This window comes from Barbus barbus (assembly GCF_936440315.1).
Source record: "Barbus barbus genome assembly, chromosome: 37".
Lineage (NCBI taxonomy): Eukaryota > Metazoa > Chordata > Actinopteri > Cypriniformes > Cyprinidae > Barbus > Barbus barbus.
Window position 1 is genome coordinate 14,268,344 of NC_136715.1, and position 27,989 is coordinate 14,296,332.

General features: G+C 37.9%; 1 protein-coding gene across 1 annotated transcript; it reads right to left on the reverse strand.

Annotated features, from left to right (window-relative positions):
- Window positions 1-278: 278 nt before the first annotated feature.
- LOC306856566 (myoD family inhibitor-like) lies at window positions 279-27,926 on the reverse strand. The gene is made up of 5 exons (XM_079395924.1): window positions 27,445-27,926; window positions 26,687-26,827; window positions 16,550-16,690; window positions 3,172-3,438; window positions 279-3,039 (listed from the first exon to the last, which is right to left on the reverse strand). Exons 2-5 carry the CDS (start codon window positions 26,787-26,789, stop codon window positions 2,786-2,788), a joined length of 765 nt encoding a protein of 254 aa, XP_079252050.1. The 5' UTR covers window positions 26,790-26,827; window positions 27,445-27,926; the 3' UTR covers window positions 279-2,785.
- Window positions 27,927-27,989: the final 63 nt, after the last annotated feature.

The following is a 27,989-nucleotide window of genomic DNA, read 5'->3' on the forward strand; positions in this document are numbered from 1 at the left end:
CTATTAAAAATATTAAACAAAATAATAAATATTACTACTGTAATTTTTGGGCCCTACAAACAAGCATAACATTTCTTGGTGTTTAATATTTTTATTCAGTAATAATATGAATAAAAATAGCTTTTTAAATGGCAATCACAGTTTTATCAGAAAAATCTGAGTTGCAGATTTTTTGTATGTGTTTTTCTGAATTCTTTAAAAATGAGGCAAAGCATGCTAGCTATCCCTTGATTATGATTTCTTTAAAGTCACCAAGGGTTTTTTTTTTTTTTAACTCTCCTAGAGCAGTAGCAGCATGAACTGGACTACTTGGAAAAACAATCAAAATATGGCTGCCGTTGTCCTCTGTTGACCCCTGCATTAATAAAACAGACACTTTGTCTTCTGTTTGGCGTCTTTGTGACTTCTGGAAGGAAATAAATGTAGAATTCTATCAGAGCTTGAGGCCAGTGGCGTTTTCATGTCAGGGTTATTAATCTATGGTTTTCATCACAGCTGGTGACCTCTTCACCTCCATTATAATGCGCTCTTTGTAATTTCACAGTTAATATTCAAAAGCCACTTGTCCTCTATTGCTGAACTGTGAGAATATCTGGATGGGATTTGTGTCCGAGTATGAATACGCTCGTGAGAAAATGAGAAACTGCACAGATGCATTGTGTATGACACCGGAGTCTTAAAAACAGATGCAGATGTTGGAGAATGTGTTTAACTTCTCCCCTCGCCTGAATGGACCCTCTGTTCATGCAAACATTTAGAGACCAGAACTGTTCTGACCACCAGGTTAATACTTTCAAATCCCTATCTATAGATGTGTGTGGTTAAGACTCAACCAGGGATAGAATCTACCACCCACAACCGGCTATGACCATATTTATAGACCATAGACTTAAAAGAGAGACAAAAACAGTGGGAGAGAGAGTGAACAAGAGATGTAACAGAGAAGGTCTTATCACACACTGCACTGTTGCCTCGAACAGACATTCCTCTTCAACAACTTTGGCAGCCCTTTAAGAGCCTATTAAACCGCACTGTTTTCTGTTGCCCAAGCCTCACAGAACTTTCTTGGGCAACAGAAATGAGGTTGGAGGCGATGCCTGTCCAAGCAGCAGTCTTTAACACACAACTTCACACAGCTAATTGCAAAATAAGACAAAAATATGAGGATTATGCGTAACAAATGTTAACAAGATGCCAGTGTGGATGATGTGATTCAGTTATGAGCAAATAAAGCAGATGCTGTTTAGAGAACAAATGTATTTCCCAGCATGAAAGGACCTTAGATCACTAGTTCTCAACCTTTTTGACTCCAAAGCTCCCTATTTATTTATTTTTTTGTTGAAGACAAATTTGATGTAATTCTGGTGCTTGTGTTGTAATTAAACTCAAAAATATGGTGACAGCTTAGTGTTGTACATCTTTATTTTTAGGTTTTTTAACATTTTAAATCAATAACAGAATAAGATTTAACTAAATTTAAATAATACAAACCATTGCCTTGGATACATTTTGGGGTTTGAACTCTGATAGCAGGCAATGGGATTCTTTGCTATAAAAAAACACCAAATATAACAGTAATAATTTCTTTGATCCTGTTCTTTTATTCCAATACTGTACAGTCTGGTCCAGTTAAACATGTATCCTGTCTACCTCCAAGCAAGAATAGAGATGTGTCCTTAAAATGTAAACAATTCAAATCAATGCACTGCTTTTCACCATCATTCTGTGATATGATTATGTACTGTTTATGGTTTGGATTACGGGGTGTTGAAGTCATGTGCTGCTCTAGATGTAGACAGTAAGGAATCCAGTTTTTGTCTCTTTTTATAAAAGATAAAATAATACTGCTAACACTAAAACAATAGGAATATACATACATTTAACATTTAGATTCACACACAACTGATTTAAATGGAAAATATTGGAATTACAAAACAGATATTTCACATTGGAAAAAATACAGAGCAATTCACAACCGCTTACAGTATAATATTCCAGTATGTAAGAAGATTGATTGACTGATAAGTGAAAGAGTGAGAATAAGAACATCACATGAACAAATGTAGAGAGCGACAGGATTCTTTTCACGTTTATATACAATCTATGATACAACTGTAGTATGGCACCATATATTAAATTCACGCATCTTTCTCCTACTCGCATACATCTATGTATCATCGTTTCACACTCACAGTTTATGGCTTTTGTAATCCTCAAAGGACTACACCAGTGTACTACAGTAAGTGTGCATCCGGAGAGGTGATATTTAGGATTAACATTGCAAAATAGGGGAAGTTTTGATTGTGTATGTGATCTTTGGATATGTATTCCTTTTTAGGAGACAACAGATCTGAGTTGCAATTCAAGCTCTTTTATGATGGTGTGCATCATTGCGAAATTCTTAAACCACTGGATGGCCGTGGATTGTGCATTTATCAAAAGTTTGGCACTAAGACGATTTGAAATAACTAACAAACACTGACATTTCGGAACGTTTTTTTGGCTTTTCCCAGTGGCCTCTTAAGTCTTTTGGAAGTATTTGTATTCAGCATCATGCCAATGCAGACTCAACAAAACCTTTTAAGCAGAAACCAGCCCAGAAAGAGTTCATATGTATAAAGACGACTGCAGAATAACACCACTAGTGTATGATGACTTACCCTTCTCCTAGCAAGACAGTTCAAAAGAAAGCTAACTCACAACTCCAGATCATCAGATGTCATTCTTTGCTTGTTTCTTCTCAGGTCCCAAATCAGTGAAAGAGGCAGCGCCCCCTACGGGAGTCTCAGGAGGAGAAGCACAGGCCGCAGCACTCCATGCAGATTTCCAGACAGTCTGCAGACTCGCAGCACGCGTCGATGATGCCACAGTCCATGTCACAGGGCAGGTCACAGTCGCCACATTCCTCTGAAGCGCAGCAGCAGCAGAAGCACGAGTCGTCTGATGCACAGGAGCCGCATGTGGCGCAGTCCAGCACGATGTTACACAATGTGAGGAACTCGCAGAACAGACAGGCCAGGATGCAGTGGACACAGCAATCTGGACGCAGCACAGATAGTTAGTCACAACTAAAATCTCACTGGATAGGGATCTGCGTCCATCAAACTTCCTGAAAATGAAAGAAAGTGTGTACAAACAATCAGGGCTAATGTGCAGTGAGGGCTGACTCACCATCCTGGGCCTCTATGGGGATCTGGGAGCTGTTGGATTTTGAGCTTCCTTTGCTCCTCTGACTGTTGATGGATGGGTTCGACTGCAGTTTCTTGGGGTTTTTATGGGCTGTGGATGAAGATGAGGAGGATGATGAGGCGGCGCGTGAAAAGGTTCCGTTTCTGACCCCGTTGCTGTGTGGCTTGCTGTCTCTCCTCAGCAGCGCCGCTGATTCGGCTGAGTTATGTAGCATGGGGTGTATGGGCGAAGACCGTGCCTGAGGTTGATCTGAGAGAGAGAGAGAGAAAACAAATAAAAAGGTGAGCTGAGGATGTGTAAAAGAAAAATAGCAGGTGCATATTTGTGGCCAGAAAACTTAGTTAGCATCTTGTTTCTTCTAATGGAATTAGTCATTTCCTCACATGGACCAATCAACTTCCAAAAAAGGGCCTCGTGCAGATTCTTGTGTAATACCCAAGAGCTTTACTTAAAGATCCCACTGTACAGAAAGGGAGGGGTAGTGTGTTACAATTTTTTGTAATTAGGTCTTCATCGTAAATCTTATAGAAAGTCAAGAATACACAGTATATATATATATATATTGACAAGATTTAAATTACACTATCATTCAAAAATTTGGGGGCCAGCAGATTGTTTTTTAAATGTTTTTGAAAGTAACGTGACAGCAAAAGTAAAGTAACAACAGTAATTATTCCTGTGATGCAAAGCAATTTTCAGAAGCCATTACTATTCAGTGTCAAATGATCCTTCAGAATTCATTCTAATATGCTGATTTAGTGGTCAAAAACATGTATTGTTATCAGAGTTCAAAAGAGCTGTTATGCCTAATATTTTAGTTTTTTGCCTAATATTTATTATTATTATTATTATTTAATTAATTAATTACATTTATTTATTGATTGTGTTTCTTTTGGCCATTCTAATACGTTACTGAAGAAAAACTATTAATTAATTTATTTTAAAAATTTTACTGATTCCAAACTTTTGAACAGTAGTGTGTGTGTGTGTGTGTGTGTGTGTGTATCTCAATATTTCTGAATTTACACTTTTAACGGTTTATATTTTAACATTACCTTTACAGTATTTATAAAACATTTAACTGATTACATTTTTTACTAATTTATTATTATTATTAAAAATATTATACACACATACATACATTCTTTGCGTTATAGATTGTTGAAGATACATTTTGAATTAATTGAAAAGTTTGAACTTTTTATTACTTTAAATCAGAGACTATTAAAACATCTGTCAGATCACAAAACTAGTCTAATGAGGTTTTAGGAAACTTAATGAGTATATAAAAAGCACATGTTGCTTAATTTTATAAATCAACAACAAAACCAGCACATTCAGTTTATCTCCCAGTCCTAGTGTTTTCAACGGGTCAACCACAGGAGGAAACAAGGACAAGACTGACTGAGATTTATGCCAAAGTAGAGTTTGTTTCTGGGAAAGAGCCTTCAGCATTCAGTATGGACAGGGGTCCTGGCGGGGAAAGCACAAGTGTTAACAATATCCGCTTGGTGCTTGCCGGTCAGCAGTAAGCGTGGGGTCTAGACTGTTTACTATGACTAGACACAATGATACGGCTCATGATTTCAGATTCACTGTCTTAGTTACTCTATCATGTTCATCTTTCTCTTCTATTGTTTGTTTGCTCATAATGTTTCCTTTCATTTTTGGTTGTGTATCGTTTCAGTACGATGGCTTTCCCCCCAACCAGCTTCAAAGGACCAAAGAGAAACAGTCCAAAACAAACAGACAAGCAAACAAATAAAGAAACAGGAATTAATAAACCGAGATCAAGAGACCAGAATGGATTTGCATATTATTGCTTCAGAGTTGCAGGAAGAGTACACAAACTGCAGATGTCTAGGGGTCCAAATACTGGTGATTTTATAGGAGGATGGCTTTCAAATAAATGCAATAATCAAGCTCTACAGTAAAGAGTCTTAAACGTAGGATGTCAAGATTTTTTTCTTCCTCTGAAACATGCTGTAACATATTCCAAAGTGTCCTATATAATTGAATTAATGAGAGATGAATGGAAGTGGTGCGTGAACCCAAGTTTATTTGTATGGCATATTTCCCACATGCCGGTAGTTTAGTTTGAAATAAATTTGTTTACTCTTGGCATTTATGATAAATGCTGTTCATACTGAATGCCACTATAATTCTTATAATTAACATGCCTGTTTTGTTCTAAAGACCATTAAATTCAAATGATTTGTTGTGGAGTGAGGGGAACTAAATGGTTTATAATGTTTGTAAATATTTTATTTATTATTTTATTATTATTGGCATTTTACATTATTTCTTAATATAATAATACAATGTGACTTGCAAGACTTAATTAGGTGCAACTTATTTTCTGAAAAATACGATATCTGCAAACTTTCTGACTTCAGCCACTCTCTCTAATTTGAATGTCTCATAAAAGTCAGAAACATTTTTCGGCTCTAATTAAAAATAAATGCTTCGTTTCGGGCACAGGCACTGATTAAACAAATACTCAATTAAGCTCTCGAATCTGGGCACCATATGGTGGACAACTATTTGAAAAGCGGCTGCCATCGAAAACAAAAGAGTGCGTACAACGATACGCCACAGTGCAGCCTGATCAGGGCAATGAAAACAAAAGGAGAGGTATATCAGCTAAGTTACGACTAACGTTATGATTCAAACGTCAGTCTTTTTTGCATTGGGTGTGAGGATGAGGCCAAATGTTTGGCGTTCTGAAGTTCAGACACCATCTCCCTGCGAGTTTACAGCCTACAAATGTTCTAGTGTTCCTCCACAAACTGTTCGTGGAGTTGACTTTGGCAAGCAGTCTACAGCACTTCGTATATTTTACTCTTGAGCACCGCAAAAGACTAATTATTCTGGAAGAAAGAAAAACTATGCGAAATGCAGACCTTCAGAGCCAAAGGAAATAAACCCCCAAATCAGAGTAAGGCTAAATGGACCTTTTATGTGAAATGTTTTGTTATTTTTTTTTGTGAATGATGATATTATTTAATCCCATCTTATTGCTGCACTAAACATTTTCTTGACCTTAACGCATGTTTCAGGTCATATGAGAAACAACTGAGGGGAATATTGAGAGAGCCAGAGTTTATAGCAAGATGTCTGGTGCCCATGCGGAGGCATGTGGATTTGATAGAGTCCAGGAAAAACATACACAAACACACATCGTTCTATTCAAAGAGTCTGACGCTCGAAGGTCTCTAGAAGACCGAACTGGCAATCAGCTACATTAGATAATGGCTGAGCAGACACATGACCACAGTGTGCTGGTTGGAGCCTGGCCGAGGTCAGACCACAAGCAAATTCACTCTGATTGGATATTTTTCCGTTTCAAACATTACTCCAGATGTTCGGTTTGTAATAAAGAAGAAAAAGAAAAAAGATAACTTCATATGAAGTGCATTAAATGTCAGAGTCTATGAAAAGACTGAAAGCCAGCATTACTTTAGAAGAGAAAGCAGTTCCTTCTTTCAAGCAGGTAAACATCTCCCTTGAGTCCATATTTTCGGTGTAGGAATGGCGGGGTGTTTATAATGAACTTCCACCCCCGTTGTTTGCCAGGCTTTAATGTGTATGATCTTGAGCTTGCCAGTTCTAGTTGGAGGATCAGCCCTTCAGAAACAGTTACAGATCACCATGAATTTACGTCTGACATTTGAAGCTGCGATGTGTGATTCTTTCATACACGGAGACAAAGACAGTAAATCTGAAATACTTAATCTACATCACCACCAGCTGCTGGAGAGGTTCACAGCACAACTGTGGTCCGGCATCTAAAATTACCATTCAAACGTATTGGGGAAACTAAGATGTTTTAATAAAAATGACTGCTTGTTTTCAGCAAGAATGCACTCAACTGATCAAAAGTGAGTGTAAAGACATTAAAAATGTTACAAAAATATTTCGAATAGATGTTCTTTTGAACTTTCTATTTATCAAGAAATCCTGAAAATACAATACTTTAAAAACTAAATATTCTCAAATAATAATGTGTTTTGTTATTATTATTATTAGAAGAAGAAGAAGAAGACTGGAGTAATGGCTGCTGAAAATTCAGCTTTGCCATCACAGGAATAAATTACTGAACATTTTAGGTTAAGATAGAAAACTGTTATTTTAAACTGCAATACTATTTCACAGTATTACCGTTTTTACTGTATTTGTGATCAAATAAATGCAGCCTTAAGTGAGCATAATAATAAGATTATTTCAGTAACATTAATTCAAAACATTATGTTGATAAATAGATGTTTAGTGTTTATTAGTTAACCACTGATGTCTTTAAACATAGAATCCCAGATGTGCATCTCTCTCTTCAAGAAGCAGTGCTTGCAAATCACAGAGATGAAGGTACACAAAAATCTAAATAAAATGATACAAGATAAAAATAAAGTACAAATGTGTTTTGAACTATGCTACACATGCTTTGTAGTTCCACTTAGTAATGTTCAATAAATATCTGGATATTGCTGTAGGAGTATTTGCAAAGTAAAACAATAGACATTAAAACTCAAGTGCTCCTATAACAATACATAAATGCATTTAAGTGTGAATGCCAAGCACTCGATGAAGGCTATGAAAGTTCCACTCTTTTGTAAGGGTAAGACTAGGTGTCTTTTTACACAGAGTGGCTCAGTGAGAAGATGAAAATGAAACTTGTTAAGACAATGACACAATGGCTTTTCAAATCCAGCCAAAGAAAAATGAAACATTTTCAAGAAAGATAAAAACTCTTAAGAAACAGTTTCACAAAAACACATTGTTTTCACTCTGACTCATCCAAACTTGCTTTCAAAGTGCCTATTTCAAGGTTAAATAGATGCATTAGTGGCTCTCAGAACAGCAATGGATTGTACACTGCTTGAGTTACACCCACAGCATTTCAAACTTTTTTGACCTAAATAAAAGTGCACACGCGGTTAAAGGGTGTAAACATATTTACAGACCACTGGGCATTTTCTTTTTTGGAAAGTTGGTGGTCAGGAATTGAATCCACAATAACACTGGGGCATATTTGTGTTATCCTGTGCTGCAGTTTTTGGATGAGGTATTTGACTCGGGGATGTTACTTTGTGCGCATTTGTGTTTAGGGCAGTAAACAGGCAGCGTCAGTCGGTCTCCTGGGCATCTGCCAGAAAGACAGAAATTTCTACAGAAGCCAGAATTTTCTCTGCTGAAAATCAGAGAGCAAAACTACGACATGACTTGTGCTCTCATATCCTGAACAAAATTCATATACATATACTATACTGGAAGAGACTGGCTGTCCGCCTACTATCAATTGAATCAGCTTTCATTATTTACCATGTACCCAAAAACCACAGAACACCAGGAAAAAAGGGGGAGAGGTGGACAGAATGAGAATGTGAAGCTGATGACAAATGACAGGAAGTAAATCACAGAGGAAACAATTAGCTTTAGAAGAGGCTTTACTGAAGGTCTCTTGTCCTTAAATAGTCTTCTGCTGTTAAAATAATAGTTCATTGGTGCACTACACTGGAGTCTGAAATCATCTGTGGGTGGGGACATTCAGACAAGGGGTGAATCATCTTCAGGTTACTTGTAAAAAAGTTAAAAACTATATTTAATTTTTTAAAAATAAAATGATGTATTTTCCAAAATCATACATAAAGCACTTGGATCAACAGCTCTCAGCATCGCCCATTCTGTCCAAAATGCACAATTCAGCCCCTGAGATGTCAAGTTTCTCTAGGTGTGCAGAACCACTCAGGACCCACTATATCATCTGAACATGCGCCTCTCTGGGCCCTTGAGACATCCAGACGTCAGCTGCATTATCTCATCTTAAATTCCCTGCCCAGGGCCCCAGGCTTCCCGTAACACCTCATTTAAGTCCCCCACTGCTCCAAACAGCCGTGAGTAACACTACCTTCTGTTTAAAACCCGCAGGGCCACAGAAGTCAGTGAGTCAGCATTTTTTCATTAATACAAAATGAAAACACAAACACATGACAGCTTCAAGAGCAAAAATAAATAAATAAAAAGAACCAATGTGTAGGACAGATGGTGCAAATAAAAGCACCATATCTTCACTCCAGTGAGAAGGAAATCCCCTACTTTTTAAACAAGGATGTCTGTTGTCGGTAAAACTGAAAAGAAAAAGAAAACATCTAAATGTGGCAAGAGATAAATGATACGGCTCTTTGAGGAGCAGAGCCAGATTTTACAGGGTGGCCTCAAACAAAAAATACAGAATACAGTAGGTTCACAAGAGAGACCAAGTAGTCTTTAATCCCGTTCTGCCTGAGCTCATTTCAATGACAATCTCCAGCGATGAAGACTCTAATCAGGGAATTTTAAAGCTGTAATTTAAGCCAGAATTTTCCCCTCTTCCTTTAAGTCGTTTATTTCCCCTGATGCCGGCCCCTCTGAAAAGTGATAATAAATGATCTGATGAGTGAGACACAGGAACTGAGCTTTAAGCCCTGCTGAAGCTGAATAATTCACTGAAAGGGCCAGACTGGGACAGAAAGATGTGGGATATGCAATGAGACTATTCTCTGACCAAATTCAATTTTTATCAAGCCATCTCAAAAGCCGTTTTCCCTTTTTATACAGTATATGGACCTCATTTTCCTAGCTGGCATTCTGAAAATCAGAAGAACGGTACGGTCATGTGATTGATTCAGAGGAAACACATTGATAAAATAAATATCTTGAAATGCTCCTGCTGATAAGTGTGTAAGAGTGAGTGTACTGATGCACAAACAAACACAGCCGTCTAGACAGCCAGTACTGATTACAGTCATTATGTAATTGCATCACACAGGGTGAGTTTAAAAACAGATGTCATAGGTAGATTAGGCTAATTGGCTTTTAGAGAAAAGTCATGTCTTTAAATTCATCCCATGGCTCATGAATAAGGATGACCCAGTGGCCCAGGACAATGAGAGAATTTCAGGCCAGTGGACAGACCTGTCTCTTGCCTTATGCAAACATTACTGAAGAACTTTCTTAAGACCAATTAGTCTCATACTCAATCTTTTTTCCAAAACTGTCAATATATTAACCAGATCTTGAATGCAAAGGTTGGATATTAAGCTCAGAAAACATTTGTAGTAGTATGAGTGAGCATGTTTTTTTTAAAAAGGCAACCAGCAAATGGTTTTGTAAAAGCAATCTTCACTTACATGACATCAACACAGACTCTGCAAGAGGACCTGAACTCATGTTCTCATTGTCTTTTTCACTTCTCACTCACACTACACTCAGATCCAAAGTAAAAAAATTGAATTTAACAGCCTTTTCTGCACTCTCACAGCCTGTCAAAGGCATTCAGTCTAGACACGTATGCAACATCCATGACATCATTGCTCTGAACTGGAGCATTTGGACCAGGCTGAAACTTCACACTTCTGTTTTCAACAAAAGTTGCTGATTTCTGCACAAAATAAAACTTGCAACATCCCTATTGAGAAGCAAATCTTCTCTATATATATATGCAAAAATCAAATAAAACAAAAGATAAATAAGCAACCGCCTGCCTCAAAGCACATATGGATCCATAAAGGATTGCATACTCTTTATAAAGCAGATGATGCAATAGTGTTCAACATTTTACGAGTCCCAAACAGGCACATCTCACGGGTCCATCTGCAAATAAAACCACACGAGTCAAGGGAGACACGTTTACAGGAAAAAAAAATTGAGGTTGAGGAGTTGTACATTTTGTCCGTTCTGTTATACAATCATATTGCTGCCATTTTTATGGGCATTTTAAAAAATGTGCAAGGGAGAAGCCAAGAAATGCAGGATGGATAATCTCCTTTTTATGTTTTCTTCTTACTGACGCGGAACGCTGGGTCTTTGCAGGGTCTTAAACGCCCCGATGCTGTGGCCAAGCGTTTACACAAATCAGCCTGTAGAGAGTCTCCACTGCACCCAGGCCAGCTCATTACTGGGAACATTTAGACAAGTAATGTCATACCGTCACACCAAATCAACATATTATGACACACTAAAGTGTGACAGATTTGTGGAAGTGGGTAAACATGAGCTGCGCTTTCAGTATCATTGCCATATGAGTAGTTAACGTCCATCAGGTTAGCGTGATCTCCTTCCACATGCCTATTAAACACATGCCTTCAAGACCATTTAACATTTGTGAACACAATTTTTCTAAATTAACTGTTGCTAGACTGGGAAGCATTTCCGCTCTCAAAGTCTCCACAAGAATTCCAGTCAAGGTACTTGCAAACACCGCAACCAATTTTGTTTTTAGTCAGTGCTTTGGTTTCCTGCAAGATAAAGTTTAGCTGGTCATATGCTCAGATATACTGTAATGGTCTCCAGGAGGAGGTGAAGGTGAGAGAGGAAATGGCCGCAGAGCTCAGCTGTAGCCGCCCCAGCACAATTATTCCTGTAAATAAGCAGCAGTAGGTGTCTGGAATGTGTCAGCGCACAGGCTCAGACTGGACAACCAGAGCAAGACCTCACCTACCACACACACACAGTGAGGGCCTGTCCTTGCCATACTTATTCTCAGTAAGTTTCACATAACCTGTGACAGTGTGCAACCACACTCACGGCTGTGACGGCTGTCTCGTTGGGGTCCTGCATGGATCTATTTATTCATCATGGAATAACACTTACAGGAAGTCACAGTCAGCTTTTTTCCCCAGCAATAACTGTAAAAGTACCAGTGCAATGGGGCTAAAGGCCCCCGATATACTTCAAATGAAATCGATGATATGACGTCATTTCGAACAAAATCAGGCTGAAACATAGTTCATTTTCAGTTTGTTTCGGTAGTTCGAAACAGCACACCAAAGCAAACTTTCTGGGGGAGTTTGTTTTGGTTCCTAAACACCTTTGAGCTACCATTGGTCCGTGGCGATTACGCAATTGGTGGGTGTGTTCTGGAGCTCCACCTTCTTTGATGTGTGATTTTTTTTTATCCGGTTGGTTTCTCATTCAACAGAGGTCAGGCAGGAGAACAACATCTCCAAGTCACTAGCATCATAAATACATTCTGTTGAATAGCTGAGCTGCCACAAATATGACCGCCCCTGTACGACCGCTCAAGATTCAAGATTTTTATTTGTCACATACACAATTATACAGGGTATAACCAGCAGTGAAATGTAGGTCAGGTCCGCTCCAAGGACAGTGCAATTATAAAGTATACTTTAAGAAAAAGAAAAGTAGAAACAATAAGAGAATAAAATAAAAAGATAAAAAAATATAAATATAAATATAAATGTGCAGGTCAGTATGTTGTGACTTAAATAGTAATAAGAGGAATGTGCAAAAAGAATGTGCAAAAAGTTGTACAGGGTATTTAAATAGCAGCAGGTCATATGCTCAGAAGGAGAGACTTTAAAGATTCAGAGAAAGCATTTAATTCCTAGAAAGCAATTGCAACGAAACTTGGTGTCGACGACCCAAGTTATACAAGCGACGTAGAGAAACATCAGATGCAAATTTTCCAAAGCCATTAAAGGAATGAAACGAAAGAGTAAAGATATAATGTAGCAAGTAATAAGTGAATTTAAAGGGGTCATATGATGCGATTTCAAGTTTTCCTTTCTCTTTGGAGTGTTACAAGCTGATTGTGCATAGATAAGATCCCTGAAGTTGCAAAGACTAAAGTCTCAAAACTAAAGAGATATTCTTTATCAAAGTTAAGACTCTGCCACGCTCCCCTAAAATGGCTCATTCAAACACACCCCCACATGTCTATGTCACGATGTGGAAATATTTGCGTAATGCCGCCCAAAAGTTCACGCAAAGAAACAAGGCGTGGTTTCAGTAACCGCAGTTGTGTTGATGCAGCCATGACAGGGAGACACTGTGTGTTTCTAGGCGAAAGCAAAACCACTTTATTGGGCCTTCCGAAAGTAGATGCATTTAGGAATCATTAAGATTACTTAATGAGACAACAGAACAGCAATGCATTTTATGGACGACCGTTTCATGAACCTAGGAAAGGAGGTAATTCTGACTTTGCTATGACAATCTGGCGCTTCTGAATCAGCGACTGTATTTGCTATTGACTGTTCAAATGTGGAGTTTTGCGCGTCGTGTGTGTGTATGTGCGCGCGTGTGTGTGTGAGAGAAAGCGAGAGAGAGAGAGAGAGAGGGTCACATCACAGTGGAATCAGCTTTCTTAATCGTGGCTTGTGCGCAAACACATAGCGTTACGAGCTTCATCACTGTGTCTGTCACGCAACTCTGTTCCCCTTTCGGGCTTGAACTGATGGTAAAAATAAGGATATTATTAACTGGTTTTACATTTATTTTGAAAGATGAAGCTCGCGATTATGGAAATGAGCGTTACATTTCCGACGAGTGCTTGCGGTGTTCGGCCAGTCACAATGCACTGTGCCAGCTGGCCAGTCAGAGCAGACTGCACTTGTCTGAAGGAGGGACTTTGTAGAAAATGACTCGTTTGAGAGAGGCAGGAACAACAATAATGAACAATATTTGAAAAATAATGTTTTTTGAACATTAAAGCATGTCACCATATTCTGTTACACCAAATACACAAAATAATGATCTTTAAAAAAGCATCATATGACCCCTTTAAAAGGTATACAATAAATGAAATGCCAAAAGAACATACAATAATAAACCTCTGTTTTTATCAAACCATGAAACCACATAAAACATAAAAACGTGTAATAATTTATAGAGGTTTAATAAAAGACCTAGATCCACCTTCATTGCATCGTTGTTGTATTTAGGGCATACGCGTGAGCATCGCAACACGTTTACATTACCGTCGCTCAGTCTTTTCAAACTTTTTTTGCCCCCAAACGAAGAACGAAAATTAACTTTGTTTGAGGTATATCGGGGCCGTAAGACTGGGCTTTGATGATTTCTTTTAAAGAAGCCTGCATTTAGCCATCTGTGGAAATAGCCAAAATTTACAGATCACGCCTCTTGAGTTTAAATGCAAATGTGAGATATTAGCTGTTTTATACTGTACTGTTTAAGTTCAATAAGATTTTTTTCAAAGAAATTAATATTTTTATTCAGGAAGGATGCATTAAATTGATTAAAAGTGACAGTAAAAATATTTATAAAGTCCAAAATTGTTTTTGAATATTTTGAATATTTGATCAAATAAATGCAGCCTTGTTGAGCATAAGAAAAATTATTTCTAACTTTATTGAAACTCCTTACTAAAATGAAATGGTTTTAAAGAATAAATTTAAAGAATATACCTCACACTGTACACTCTCAACACACATAAGCAATAATATGAAATTCAACATCCCTTACAAACATTTTCATATTTACTTGTTTTGAGGCATGTTCTGCTCTGTACATTAGCACCATCCATGTTGGACACTGTCACATTCGAACATAGCCTACATCTACCAAGCTACAGCAAAATATATGAGCAATATCACATGATTAGCAGTGCGATATGGCTGTATATTGGCACGGCTGTGATTCGGCCGTAGGTAATCACAGCATGCCGATTACCAAACGTCTAAATTTTGAAATAGACGTTATCTTTATTAACACAAAATGTGACGCAAAATTTTTTTTTAAATTAATTAAAAGTGGATTTGGGCGTCCTCTATGACATTCGCTGTGAGAAATACCACAAGTGGAATGACACAGACGGTAAAACATTTAGAGCTCAGTTATCACTAGAATATCACACTATTATCAGTCAGTCAGGTTTGAGGACCAGAAAGAACTGTTGGATAAGCCAGTATATGCCACTCAGCCCTATTATATTTCAGATAAATTGACATCATACAAATCCAAAAGCCCATGTTTCATGTGAAAAGTAAGCTGAAAGACTGTGAAAAACTATCACCAAAATATGCTTTGGAGAGCAGTAAGAAAGCTGGCGTTGACTGCTAAAAGCACAGTGCTATAACTCACCTGGCACTGTAACCAAGGTAACATCACAACAATAGCAGTTACTTCCAAAAATATCAAATCTCAGTTGTTAAATAAAGCAAGTATGCCCATTTCATGCACCTCTTAACCAACTTCAGCTGACTTGAGAGCCTCTGTCATTGTCCTGTCAAAGTGAATCAATATTTCTGCTCTACCGTTTTATAAATGTGTTTAATTCACAGAGCTGTAGATAAAAACAAACACAGCTGAGTGTGTTATTAGTCAATGTGCTCATTATGTGTATGTAGTTATTTCAGGTTATGGGTGGGTAAGCTGTCCCCGAGGGAACTGGTGATGTGTGACTCAGTAACAGGACATATCAAAAACCTACCCCTTAGTCAGAGGACTTAGTCACAGCCTACTTACTAGTACACACCCAGCCTATCTACACATTCACAGACACACCACAGACTCCTTAGCACCGGTACACGTCACTGCTTCATCTGCATTCGTTGCTCAAGATCAGTCAGAGATGTGGCCCTATAGTTAGCGCACTTGCTCTGAGCTATTGAGATGAGGGTCTCATAAATGGGAGACTTCAAACCCTCATCCCATTCCCCACATCATTTCATTTCTCTCTAATGTCCTATAAATAAAGCAGTACAACAATATTTCACTGACAAACACAAATTTATGAACTCAAAACAAACACAAAAGATTTTTCTAAATGCACCCTACTTCATAAATGGCAGTTCATCTTAAATTTAAGCTAAATTAATTTGTGACTTGAAAAATAAGCTTGCAATTCTGAGGAAAATAGTCAGAATTAGGAGATATAAGCTTGTATAAACTTTTAATTTAAACCTTTTGTTTTTTTAAATTTCACAATTGAAAAAATCCTCAGAATTCTGAATTTATGTTTCAGAGGGGGTTTTTTTTGGAACAAAAAAAATATTAAACATTTTTCTCACAATTCAGACAATTTATTCCTTATTACGTTTATATCTCACAATTTGGGCTTTTCTTTCTTTTTTTTTATTTTGGTCAGAATTCTCAGAAAAAGTCTGAATTGTGAGATAAAAAGGTAATTGCTTTTATTATTAAAAAGCAGTTGTTCATTTGTGCATGTAATAATGTTAATGCATATTGTGATATTTATTGTGTCTATTTGTTACATTTTAATACATTTTAATAAACAATGTTGGAACCCAAAAAGTTTGTATGCATGCTCTTTAGTTGGTATGCATAAGAACATTTTCAAATCAGTGTTTTGTCTTTATAAATACCCATTTTTTCCTCTCTCTTGACATAGGATGAAATACATAGAATTTAGGATCAAATCCTAATCAAGACCCATATTGTTTTATAACAGCGACCTTAACATCTCTGTCTCTCTGGCCAGTGTCATCAGTCCTAATTTCCTCATCATTTCATCTGCTTCTTAAAAATGGAACGGACAGACCAAGTACAAACAAACTGTAAAGGTCTGCTTGGTAACGTAGTCCAATTGTTTCATGCTTACATGTTATGCTTTTGCCAGGAGTGCTAGTGAGGTCCGGTTGGGACAAGCTGTTGTTGTTGTTGCCATTCTCCATGTCTCCTGTCTTTTCCATGGGTGGGGTGTTTGAATTCTGTGCTGTCTGCTCACCGGTTTTATTCCCTTCTGAGGCCAAAAAACACAAACACAGAGGAGAGAGAAAGAAAAGTTACACAGAGATTAAAGAGAGCTTTGCTTTCATATCCATTTCTAAAGTGTCTTGATGCAACAACAGTACAATGTGGATGCTCAGTTTAGAAACGTGTTTATATTTGCACCAGCAATTTTGCTAGATCATCACTTTGCATGCACGCTGAGCTCACGTATCTTTGAAAGCACATTCATGCGGTCAGCAGCATGTGTTTGTGTGTGCACGTTTTATAAGTTAGAACTGGATCCAAGTGGTCTTATTATGTGGCCTGGTAATTATACAGGGCTGTCTGAGGAGGCTAGAGCAGCATATGACATCAAAGAGGGTCAGGACTGGGTCTTAGTGAGGAGAAGCGCTGTGTTCAGTTGAGCTGAGTGCAACTGAGCTCTGCTCCATTCTGGCCTCTAGCCCATACCAACCCAAATGGAAGCCAGCTGGGCTTTACACGCTGTCTGATAAACACACAGCATCTCCTGTGGAACATCAGTCCACTGCTCTCTGTTTATTTCCTTTAGAGAAACACTTTCTGCTGATTTGTCTTAAATATCACAATGTGAGGGAAACATTTCTCCCCAGATTTGAAGCCCTGATCCCATCATTTACTGAACTTAGTGATACTGAGAAAATGCCCTGCTTGCTTGGAGAAGATGATAACACAGCTGCACTAGGTGCAAAATATGTATTAACCATTGACTTTATCTTTTCATTAATTTAGATGGATTTTATTTATTATTATTTATGTTGTTAATGTTGTTGTTGATATATATATATATATATATATATATATGTTAATGGTAAACATTGTGTTACACAGTCATGCTAATAAAGCTTAATTGAATTGAATTGAATTGAATTGAATTGAGAGAGAGAGAGAGAGAGAGAGAGCTGAGTTTGAGTGACAGGGATCTTGACCTATCAGTATCAGACAAATCGAGCTGCTGACAGAACTGTAACCATACACTCTTATTTATTTTGTCTACTAAACTCTTTCACCTCTGAGCAGGCAAACCAAGACGACTCACAAGGGCCTTCCATCCCCCATTTCCTCAAACAAAACTCCAACAACAGACAAATTGTCAGGGCCTGAGCTCATAGCTCACAGAAATATCAACATTCTCTCCTCTCCAACCTCAATGACAAATAAAAGTACAGCTTGTTTGCAACACTTCATGCCAGCAGCACAAATATCCCTTGACACTTTGCCTGCTGAGGTCTCAAAGCATCTCGTAGTTCTGTGCAGACCCCTGGGTCGTATATCCTGTATGTGCCTGTGTAGTAATGAAGGAGCTGGAATTGGTAAGTCCACATCTGCAGCAGCTGCTGACAGGGCAGAAAAAGTCACAATAACAGCAGCAAAAGTCACAAAAATCAACCTCTAACCACGACAGAGAATGTGTGCTTACAAAGTTTATTTTGTGAATTTAAAAAAAAATAAATACATATATTAGTATATTAAATATATTACATACAGGGTAATAAGAAAGTCTAAGTCTATAATTTAGCAGTAAGTACACAAAATATTTGACAATGGAATTCTGTGATTGACCAATCAGAATCAAAGTATTCAAGAAAGCTGTGTTATAATACACATTCAATTATTAGAGGAAAGCAATAAGAGACAAAGAAAGAGAAAAGTGAGAGAGTGAAACCTGCAGGGTTCAGAGAGTTTATAAGCTGATGTGGGTGAGTGTGAGAGCTGCGCTGGGGCTGTGGACAGACAGGGATCACGTTTATGAACCATTTTAGCTTTAAAACACAGACCACTGAAGCCTGCCTCAGTAACGCTGCTGAACAGAAGTCTGCTTTTATACCGCTGTGGCACTGAAGCGTGCGTCAGCTCCTTCTGTTCTCCCATTGCTGTGGATCACTGAGCATTAGCAACTAGAACCCAGCAGTTATCAAAGGCAGAGCTTTAATTCCTCATCATAATCAAACCGTACAGCAGGCAGGGGAGATTTACATCATAGTTTCAGCTCAGCCTCCCGTATTATGTGGCGAGGAATTTCAAGAACCTGCACTTAATGATCTCAGCAATTACGCCACGTTTGCAAAAGCCTTTTGAAATCAGACGTCTGGGTTAACGACCTAGTGCTTTAGACACGCTAGTTGTTTTAGAGCTGGCCAAGTACATAAAAAAATAAGAATTTGCAAAATGTGATGGACTATGGTGTGTATATAGGCCATTACTTCTACATGCAACGTGTGTGGACCCTAAAGGCAGAAAATGTGTGGAAACTTTACTTGACTTGTAAACAGGGCTCATACACTTCCCAGTAAACAACATAAGAACATAGGAATAAAAATATAGTATATGAGTAATGGTCATAAAGACTTTATGGCATGAAAGGCATTGTGCTACATGTAATGTTCGGTGTTGTGTGTGTGTGGGGGGGGGGGGGGGCACCTCAATTTTATAGTGCTTTTCCCACGACAGCAGGAATGAGATGTCTTGTGGTAAAGACTACTTGGAAAAATGTACATCAGCATCCTATTGGTACAATCCCAGTGAATGTTTACAGCGATATTTTGTAGTACACTGGCACACGTTCTTTCTTAAAGAGAAAGTTCACCCAAAAATGATAATGACATTAATCTTCAATCTCTTTTTTTTTTTTTCATGTGGAAAAAAAGCGGGCGATTTGAATATTGTTTCAACTTCTGTTTTCTACATGAAAGAAATCAGTGGAGATTTATTTATTCTATAAAATACCTACTGTGTTCACAGATGGAAGAACGTAATTAAAATTAGTTTGAGTATACAATTTTTTTCCGTTTCTGCGTGAACTGTACTATTAATTTACTTTTTTTACCTACATTTCACTGCTGGTTATACTCTGTATAATTGTGTATGTGACAAATAAACATCTTGAATCTTGAAAAGGTGCAGTGTGTAACCACTAGCATCACTTAACAGAACCGCAAAAATAATATCCATTTCAAATATATACTCACACCCAAACTGGTTGAGCAAATGAGCTTGGATGCTCAAACAACCACTGAAATTACACTTTTCAGGGATATCGGCCTATAAATAATCTCCTCTGTATATCAAACTAGGACAAAAGTACATCATCCAAAAAATGACACACTTCACCTTTAAAGAGTGTGCAGAATGACAAATGTTCTGCGGGTGTGTATAACATCCGTCGGTTACCAGGCCAAGACACTCATGCACATCTGATTCTGAGTCAGTCTCCCTGCCTGGAGCTTTCCATGTGCCTCTGTGTCTCTCTTTTTCTCAATCTCTTTCTCTCCTTTCTGTGGTTTTGCCATATTTACTCCTGAGGTCTAGCAGAGCACACTGAGACTTTCTATAATCTTCGAGCAGTCAGGTATGAGGCCTGGTATTAGAGACTGTGCAGCCATGTGGCTTTACAGCGACACTTTGAAATACTCTCAACCCTCAAGCCCCAGCCATTCTTTATTTTGTGGCAGAGTTGCTCTGTCCTCACCAACCCTTACTAATGCTCTTTCAGAAGAAACAGACAAAAGAGAAACAGAGAGAGACTGACAAGAGACTTAGAGATATTTCACACCCCCATGCGTCTCAGTGGAATAGCTGAACTGAAGACTAGGCGAGAGACATGCTTGAATTAGAACTTTCTCCAACTCTGATATCCAGAACTTCTCCTTTGACTCGATGAGACCTCTCCTAACAGCGGTGACTGTAAATTCAGCTTTTAATGGAATACAAGAGATTACACTATTTCTCTAGCGCAGCAGCGGAAATATTATCCCTTTAAATCTAGAGATAATTTGCAGGGTTGAAGTGTAAAACTTGCATCTTCACCATTCAACATGACAAAAAAAAAAAACCTGTTAAATATCAGGCGATCTCAGAGGTGGGCCTAAAGGAGCAGTGCACCGGCCACTTGTGTTGGGAGTTAATTACTTGTCATTTCCCTGACTAATTAAAACCATCACTCTTTAAAATCCACTGAGGGTGATATCGTGCTAGCACAGTGCAGGGAAGGGAAAAACAAGGGGGAGAGGTAAAAGAAAAAGTACAGATGAAATGAAAGGCATAAAAATTAGGTCGATTTTATGCAGCTGTGGGCTAATATTATCATCGGCTTCAGGTTTGGCAGACAAGGTCCGCTGTAGCTCTGCAGGCATCTGGAACACTGTGCTGGCCATGGGGCACAGAGAACAGAGGGGATACATTGGTTATTAAAAGGCTGCAGAATCAAACTATTCTGCAGGCTACGTTCCTCAAATTCACAATTGGTGTACTTGAAAGATCACTTTGAGAAAGGATGGTGATAAACACCTAATTTTATGTTAAAATGCAAATATAGAGGGTAAAAACAGGTCATCAAGGGCAGATTCCAAATGCGTTGTATCATGTCTGCATAATTGAGATCTGTCTCTCTAAAATCATTTAATGTGCAAAATGTGAAATGTAACAGTACAAGATGGGAGCTGCTACAGATTATGTAAAGTGGAAGCTGTGCTTTCATGAGGTTTCATATTTGTAAATTTGTAAATTCAAATTTTAGTTGTCTATATTATATATTGTGTTTTTGCTGCTTTGTACATTGCCTATTTGGTTATTTGTTGTTATTCTTTTATTACCTGTGTCCTGTCCTGTTGCTGTCTTTCTGTTGCACTGTGGAGCTTCTGTCACTACAACAAATTCCTTGTATGTGTAAACATACTTGGCCAATAAAGCTCATTCTGATTCTGAAGTTAATAAGTTAATTTGTAGTTAAAATCTGTATGAAGTCAGTATGAAGTATGAGTAAATGCAGGGCTCTAAACTAAACTGTAATGTTTTAGCAACCATTTTTCTTGGAAGTGACTAAATTTTGCACCGTTGCACGGATGCAAATTCAAAATATTGCAGTAGTAATTTTAATTTTACCATACTTGTATTATATATGATATTAGTTGTTAGAAAATTCATAATGAAAAAATACAAAAATTATTAATAATATAACTACTATTACTGGGTTTTGTCTCTTTTTTGTGCTGCTTATAATAATCAGGTGATGGTGCTACCATTTGTAAGACTTTTCAACAGTGCCAACTGTCTCATGTGTTAGCCTAGAGCCCTGGAATGACTAGATCAGAACCAGGTGTGAGAAAATCTCTCTCTCTCTCTCTGCATTATTTTATTTTGCTGTTCAACAATCTGGAACTGTGTACCATGCAAGTTATATTTCAGCCATGTGGTTGATTTTTGCCAGGCCCTTGAGTCAATTAACCGCAGTCGCGGCTCCCAGAAACATAAACTCACTGACTGTTGCATATTTATTCACATTTATCTGTATCTTACTCAACGCACTGCAATAGCATTAAGTGCAACAGGAAACAGGTGGTGCCACTTAGTGGAGCATCTTAGATGGATTAAAGCAGAGCGCCTCATTTAAAGCCCACATTCATCCTCCCCTGTTACACATTTGTGAGCCCATCATGACTTTGACACATTATTTTTCTTTTTTAACGATGACCCCTCAGGGATGTAATTAGGGGAGAAAAAAAATAATAATTAAGCAAACGTCTGTGGTTGATCCTCTGAAGAGACATGCTGATAACTATGGTAACATCTTCATAAGCTTGGCTATGAAACAATAGAGTCTAATCTGGGCTTGTAAACTGGCCAAGAGTAAAAACACACACTAGGGGGGCAAAGCTTCAAAGAACTGTTTTGGAATTTATCCAAATTCACAGATTATTTAGCCAGTACAATAGAGGAGGGGGAAAAACACTGTAAGCTCATTAAAAAAGAAAATGTCTGGTATTTAACAGGCTTTAGGGAGGATTTAAAGGCACTATCTTGTGCTTGAAAGTTTCTGTGAGGAGATAGAACAGTGCGAAAAAAGTAGGGGGTCTGTATCTCCATTTGAAGGCTTGGCATCTCCATGCATGACATGCCACGTCTCCTGGTTCTCTTTCACATAAAAACATTCACTTTTGCACAGTCACGCACCTCTGCTAGCTCCAAAGCAGCAACAGGAAGTTTCAAACACACAGTGGTGAGTGGCCAACAGCTGCCTCATAGGTCAGCATTGATTTGTGCTCGCTCTCTCTTTCTCACTTGCTCTTTCCTTTGACCCCTCTTGGTCAAAAAAATCAAAATGTTCTCAAAAATGCTTGCTAATATGCCATTTTAACAGTAAGATTTATGGCTGAATTTAAAGCTGCAGGAATCCCCCCCACATGAGAATCTCGACAGCAACTTAAAACCATCAGGCTAGGCATCAAAGACAGACTTCACAACAATCCAACATGATGAGATCTCCCCAATCTTTCCCATACAAAGGAGACAAATAATTATGTAGCGTGAATATCAAGCCATTTGAACAAGAGTGCTCAAGTGTGTCAGAATATACATCAGTGGCCCATCTGTCACTACTGTCACTTGCTAACTTAATTTACACTAGAGTGTTTTACTGGACTGTGCTTTTCTTCTTTATGAAGATGTACCAAAAATACCCCCAGGTGAGGTAATAAACTTCCAATTGTAACAAATAAGAAGCACCAAAAATATTTTTTAGAGAAGAATGTTGTGACGCAAATTATTTTTGACAACCACAGACAGGACCTAAAATTGTAAGCATTCAAAAAACAACAACGCAAAAAGATTTAATAATACATTTTACAGTTAAGGAATCTAAATGAAACTTGTCAGTAGGCTTTAGTTAAATAGTACTTATATTTTATGTTTTCATTCTCAAAATGGTATTTTAATAAAGTATTTCTCTTGATTCACACACACATATACTGTGGCTCCCTCACAAGTGACAAGTATATGTGATCATGTCAAAAGAGAATTTTCTTAAGAAATGAAAGAGAGCCTACTTAAGAAATGCTTATAAAACTGTCCTTCAATATGTACAGAATGTTTATTAATTTAATTTAGAAATAGTACTTCTGAGATCAAATGAACTGCACCATTCTTTTGTCGTCTACCACTAAATTGCGGTTTCTTTAACATTTCGTTATGGAAAAACAAACATTCCACCCCCATCATACACAGTAACACTAACATATACAGTGACCACAGCTTTGTGAAAGATAATGCAAAATGATGCTATGAAAACAAGTAATCAGATATCAACTTGTTTTCATAGCATCATTTTGTCAGCTATCAGATATCAGTTATCAGATATCACAGATATCAAAGGAATTTGTTGTCCTCTTGCAGTCTCCCACGTCTACAGTACTGTATATCTATGAAGTTCTCTTATATTTGCACATCATGTAAAAACTGTTACAGGGTCTGTGGACACATTCATAAAGTTTAAAAACAAACAGAACTCTGTCATCGCCGTCAAATCATAACTCGGTTCAAGCGGAGTCAGAGATGCTGGCAGTTGGTCAAGTTTTAAATTACACAAAAAGGCCTTTAGCCGTAATTCTTGCTGAACCGAATGAAAAAAGCAAGATTTTTGAAATAGCAAATCCTTCAGTGTCTCTAGCGAAAACAGCTTTAGTCATGCACTCTGGAGAGCAGGGAGTTAGTGCGGATGTTTCATCTCCCACAGTGAGTCAGGCCTGTACACTGAACTATGGCACTAAAGCTAAAGAAGGCAAGTCAATGAAGGCAGTGTTCAGCCTCAGACGGAAGCCATATCCGTAATCAGGTGGCCTCATGCAAGCTTGTATTTTCATAAAGTTTAGACTGAGTCCAGATCCTGTTGGACTTTACTGTAAAAATTGAAAAAGCAAAACGATCAAAACAAACACCTTAAGCTAATGTTTAAACGCCCCGAGATGAGAATTCCTCACAGCCCAAATGAATGTGCTTCATGCTGAGGCACAAACCTCAAATATCTAGGAACAATTTGGAGCTAAATCTAATTAGCTGTTATTGGGCAGATCGTATATATGCCTGGTGGCCTAATTTTGATTGTGGCTGGCTTACCATGGTGCATTGGCTCTGGCAATCACACAGGAATCAACACGCTCACTGGTTTTTGAAGCACTGTTATGCAAATGGAGGATTGGGCCAGGACTTGCCCTCTTCCACAGTAATTACGAGGCCTCCGCCTGCGGATCTGATTCCTGTGGAGAGGACTGTGGCAGTTTGCAGAGGTGGTGCGCTCAAAGCCACTTGTTGTTCGCACACGCGCGTGTATGAATACACATGCTCGCAGGCTCCCAGACCGAAGACGGACATGCATATTCTGCAGCACCCTTTGTATAGAACACCATGACTAATCTAGAACTTTGACCCCTTGCTACTAGGACAGTATGGTGGATCTGAAGAGCATTTCCAAGTGCCTCATTCCTATTCTGGAATTCAGAGACCCTAAGTGCCCTACTGACAAACCAAAGCTCACTGAACCCCATTCACTGCAAAGCATGATTCCAAAGCTAAGCAAAGCACATATTCTTCAAACCACTAAACGCCTCACTAGCACTGTGAACCCTGTTTGCAGACTTCCACTAGCCGAGCACAAAAACAATAGTGTCTACTCCTATTAGCTCTGTTCTAAATCTAGTGAGCAGCCTTGCTGCCTACATACAGTAGGCTGCACCCGAAATAGAAGGGAATTTCAAATAGCCAATGCAAGTGAAAAGATTATTAAGATAAGTAATCAGTGAATTATATTTCAAATATACACACACATATCATACACTACTAAACCAAAACGAAGAAAGTAATGAATGCTTTTCATCAGCAAGAATGCATTAAATTAACCAAAAGTGATAATAAATGCCTTGATAAACTCCTAATTTGCTGCTTCTTAATAGCTTGTGAGGTAGTTGTTAAGTTTAGGCTTTGGGTAGGATTAGGTATATAGAATGAATATGGTCATGCAGAATATGTGCTTTATAAGTACAGTTCTAATAAACAGCCAATATGTTAATAATAGGCATGCTAATAAGCAACTAGTTAATAGTGAGAATTGGTCCCTATACTAAAATGTGACTGTAAAGTTACTATTTAAAATAATTGATGTTCTTTTGAATTCCTTTTATTAATCAAAGAATCCTAAAAACGTTTCTCACAGTTAAAAAAAAACAAAAAAACATGTTAAGCAGCATTCAATACAGATAATAATAAGAAATGATTTATAATACATGTATTAGAATTATTTTTTGAAGAATTGTATGACACTGAAGACTGGAGTAATAGCTCATGAAATTTCAGTTTTGCAGTCGAGGAATAAATTATATTCAAAATTATATTTATATATTATTATATAATTAATATTATTATTTATTATTATTATTATTATTATCATTGAATATTTCACAATATTTTTCAAAATATCTTCTGTTTATTCATACAGGTTAGAACAACTTGTGGGTGAGTAAATGATGACAATTTAAATGTTTGGGTGAACTATCCCTTTAAGAGTTTAAGAGTTTAAGAGTTTAAAAATGGTTTGAACGCAGCATCAAGTTGCTTCCTACAGAGGTTGCTCACTAGGTTTTGGAACAGCTATTATTGTATGAGTCTATTCTACAAAAAAGTTAAAAAGGTGTATTAGAAAATCATAATCATCTTAGTATATTTGCATCTCATTACAGCGTCGCCATCGCACTGCATGGACCCAACCACAGTAAAGGATCAGATGAGAAGCAGACATCTGCCTCCTAATTTTGAATGCCTGGAAGTTACACGCTATGCCTCACATTATTTATACAGATATATTGCATTTATTATATCTATGTTTAAATAGAGTTTTTAATCATTGTACTGAATGAATTATATTTATAACCAACATTTCTGTCGCTGCTCCATTTTTTCACTGAGCTCAAAGCAATGCACTCTGGGATTGTATTCTCCACGTAGGATACATGAGATGCTGCCTTGTAATTTGGATTAAAAAAGTATCTTAGCAGCCTTTATAATTAAGTTGCCTACCTTTCAGATAGCCTTTATGTCTGAAGTGTGCCTATGATGCCTACACATGGAGCTGACTAGCCTTTGCTCGTGATCCAGTGTTTCTGATCCACTGATTAAAAACATATTAAAGTTACATCCAGAGATCTGCTAGCTGTGTTTGTTGTACCTGGACATGGCGCGGTGAGAGTTTCCATGGGCCGGCTGTCCGGTTGGGCTCCATCTGGAGGTTCGGGCAAGCTGACACTGTGGCTGTGGTCCTCCTTGGACATCTGTTCTGGAGCCAGGTGCCAAGTGACTAGAAATTACCCTGCAAAAGAAACACACAGAAAAAACAAAACAAGGCTAAAGCTTGCAAACACACAGCTGTCCTTATTCCCACTATCGCTTTTCTCTCCTATTGTGTTTGGCTCATGTCAGTGTGCCAAAGCACTTAAAAAACAACCAGCGGCTTAGGAAATAATGCTTGGCAAAAGAAGAAGCAACTAAAATGGCACAATGAAGCCGAACACGGCCAAATCAACATGGTGTGTTAGATACAATAGACTTGTGCACACGTTCAAGTCAAGTAACTAACTAAAGAAATAAACATAATTTTGATGCTCAGTCCATTCCTGTGGTGAACATGCAATTTCAAGAGTTTCTTTAATTAAAATGTCATGTGCTAAATTAATACTTATTTAGCTTCTTAAAATGCATTTCAAGACACGCTAAAGTTACTTCATAACTACTAAAAGCTGCACTAAGAAGAAGAATATCATAATTTTGCATACAGAACACCATGACTCTGTTGGTTTTGTGCTGTGGTTTGTCTCTGGCGAGTCTCTGCACGCTCCTGCTAAAACTCACTCAAACCTGTTGAGCGTGTCCACAGTTCACTTTATAGACAAATCTGAAATGTAAAATAAAATGATCCAGACGTCTTACCTGCACTCGGTACCAGTGTTGTTTCAGTGATGCATCTCTAGTGCTCTAGCGCACAAAACAATCTTTCAAGTTTCCCGATTAGCGGGGAAAAGTCTTTTCTTTCTCTTCATGTATCTCTCTCTTCAAGTATTTGAGTTGTTTTATTATTTATATCAATGCTGACACTCGTAGTTCCTCATTTGTTAGTTTATCTCGTCAGCTGACTCCAGCGTTGAATACATGAAAAGATTTATCTTCGCCTTCAAACTCTCTCAGAGCCAAAAAACTTGACAGAAAACATCTTCAAGTAGAAAAAGGAGCCTGTTTTTCTCACAATACAAAAGAATGCCAAGAAATAAAAAGATGTGAACGGAAATGAAAAGTTTTTTTTCCCCTCTCAAATCCTCCTAATTTCCAGTAATGACGAAAACTGTTTGGTGGCTCGCCAGTGTTTGAAGCTCACGCACTGTCGCTCAGAACTCAAGCAGCAGCAGCTCGAGACTGTTCGACAGGAAATGACATTGAGGGCTGATTACTCTGACTCCCTGCAGGCAAAAGATGCATGT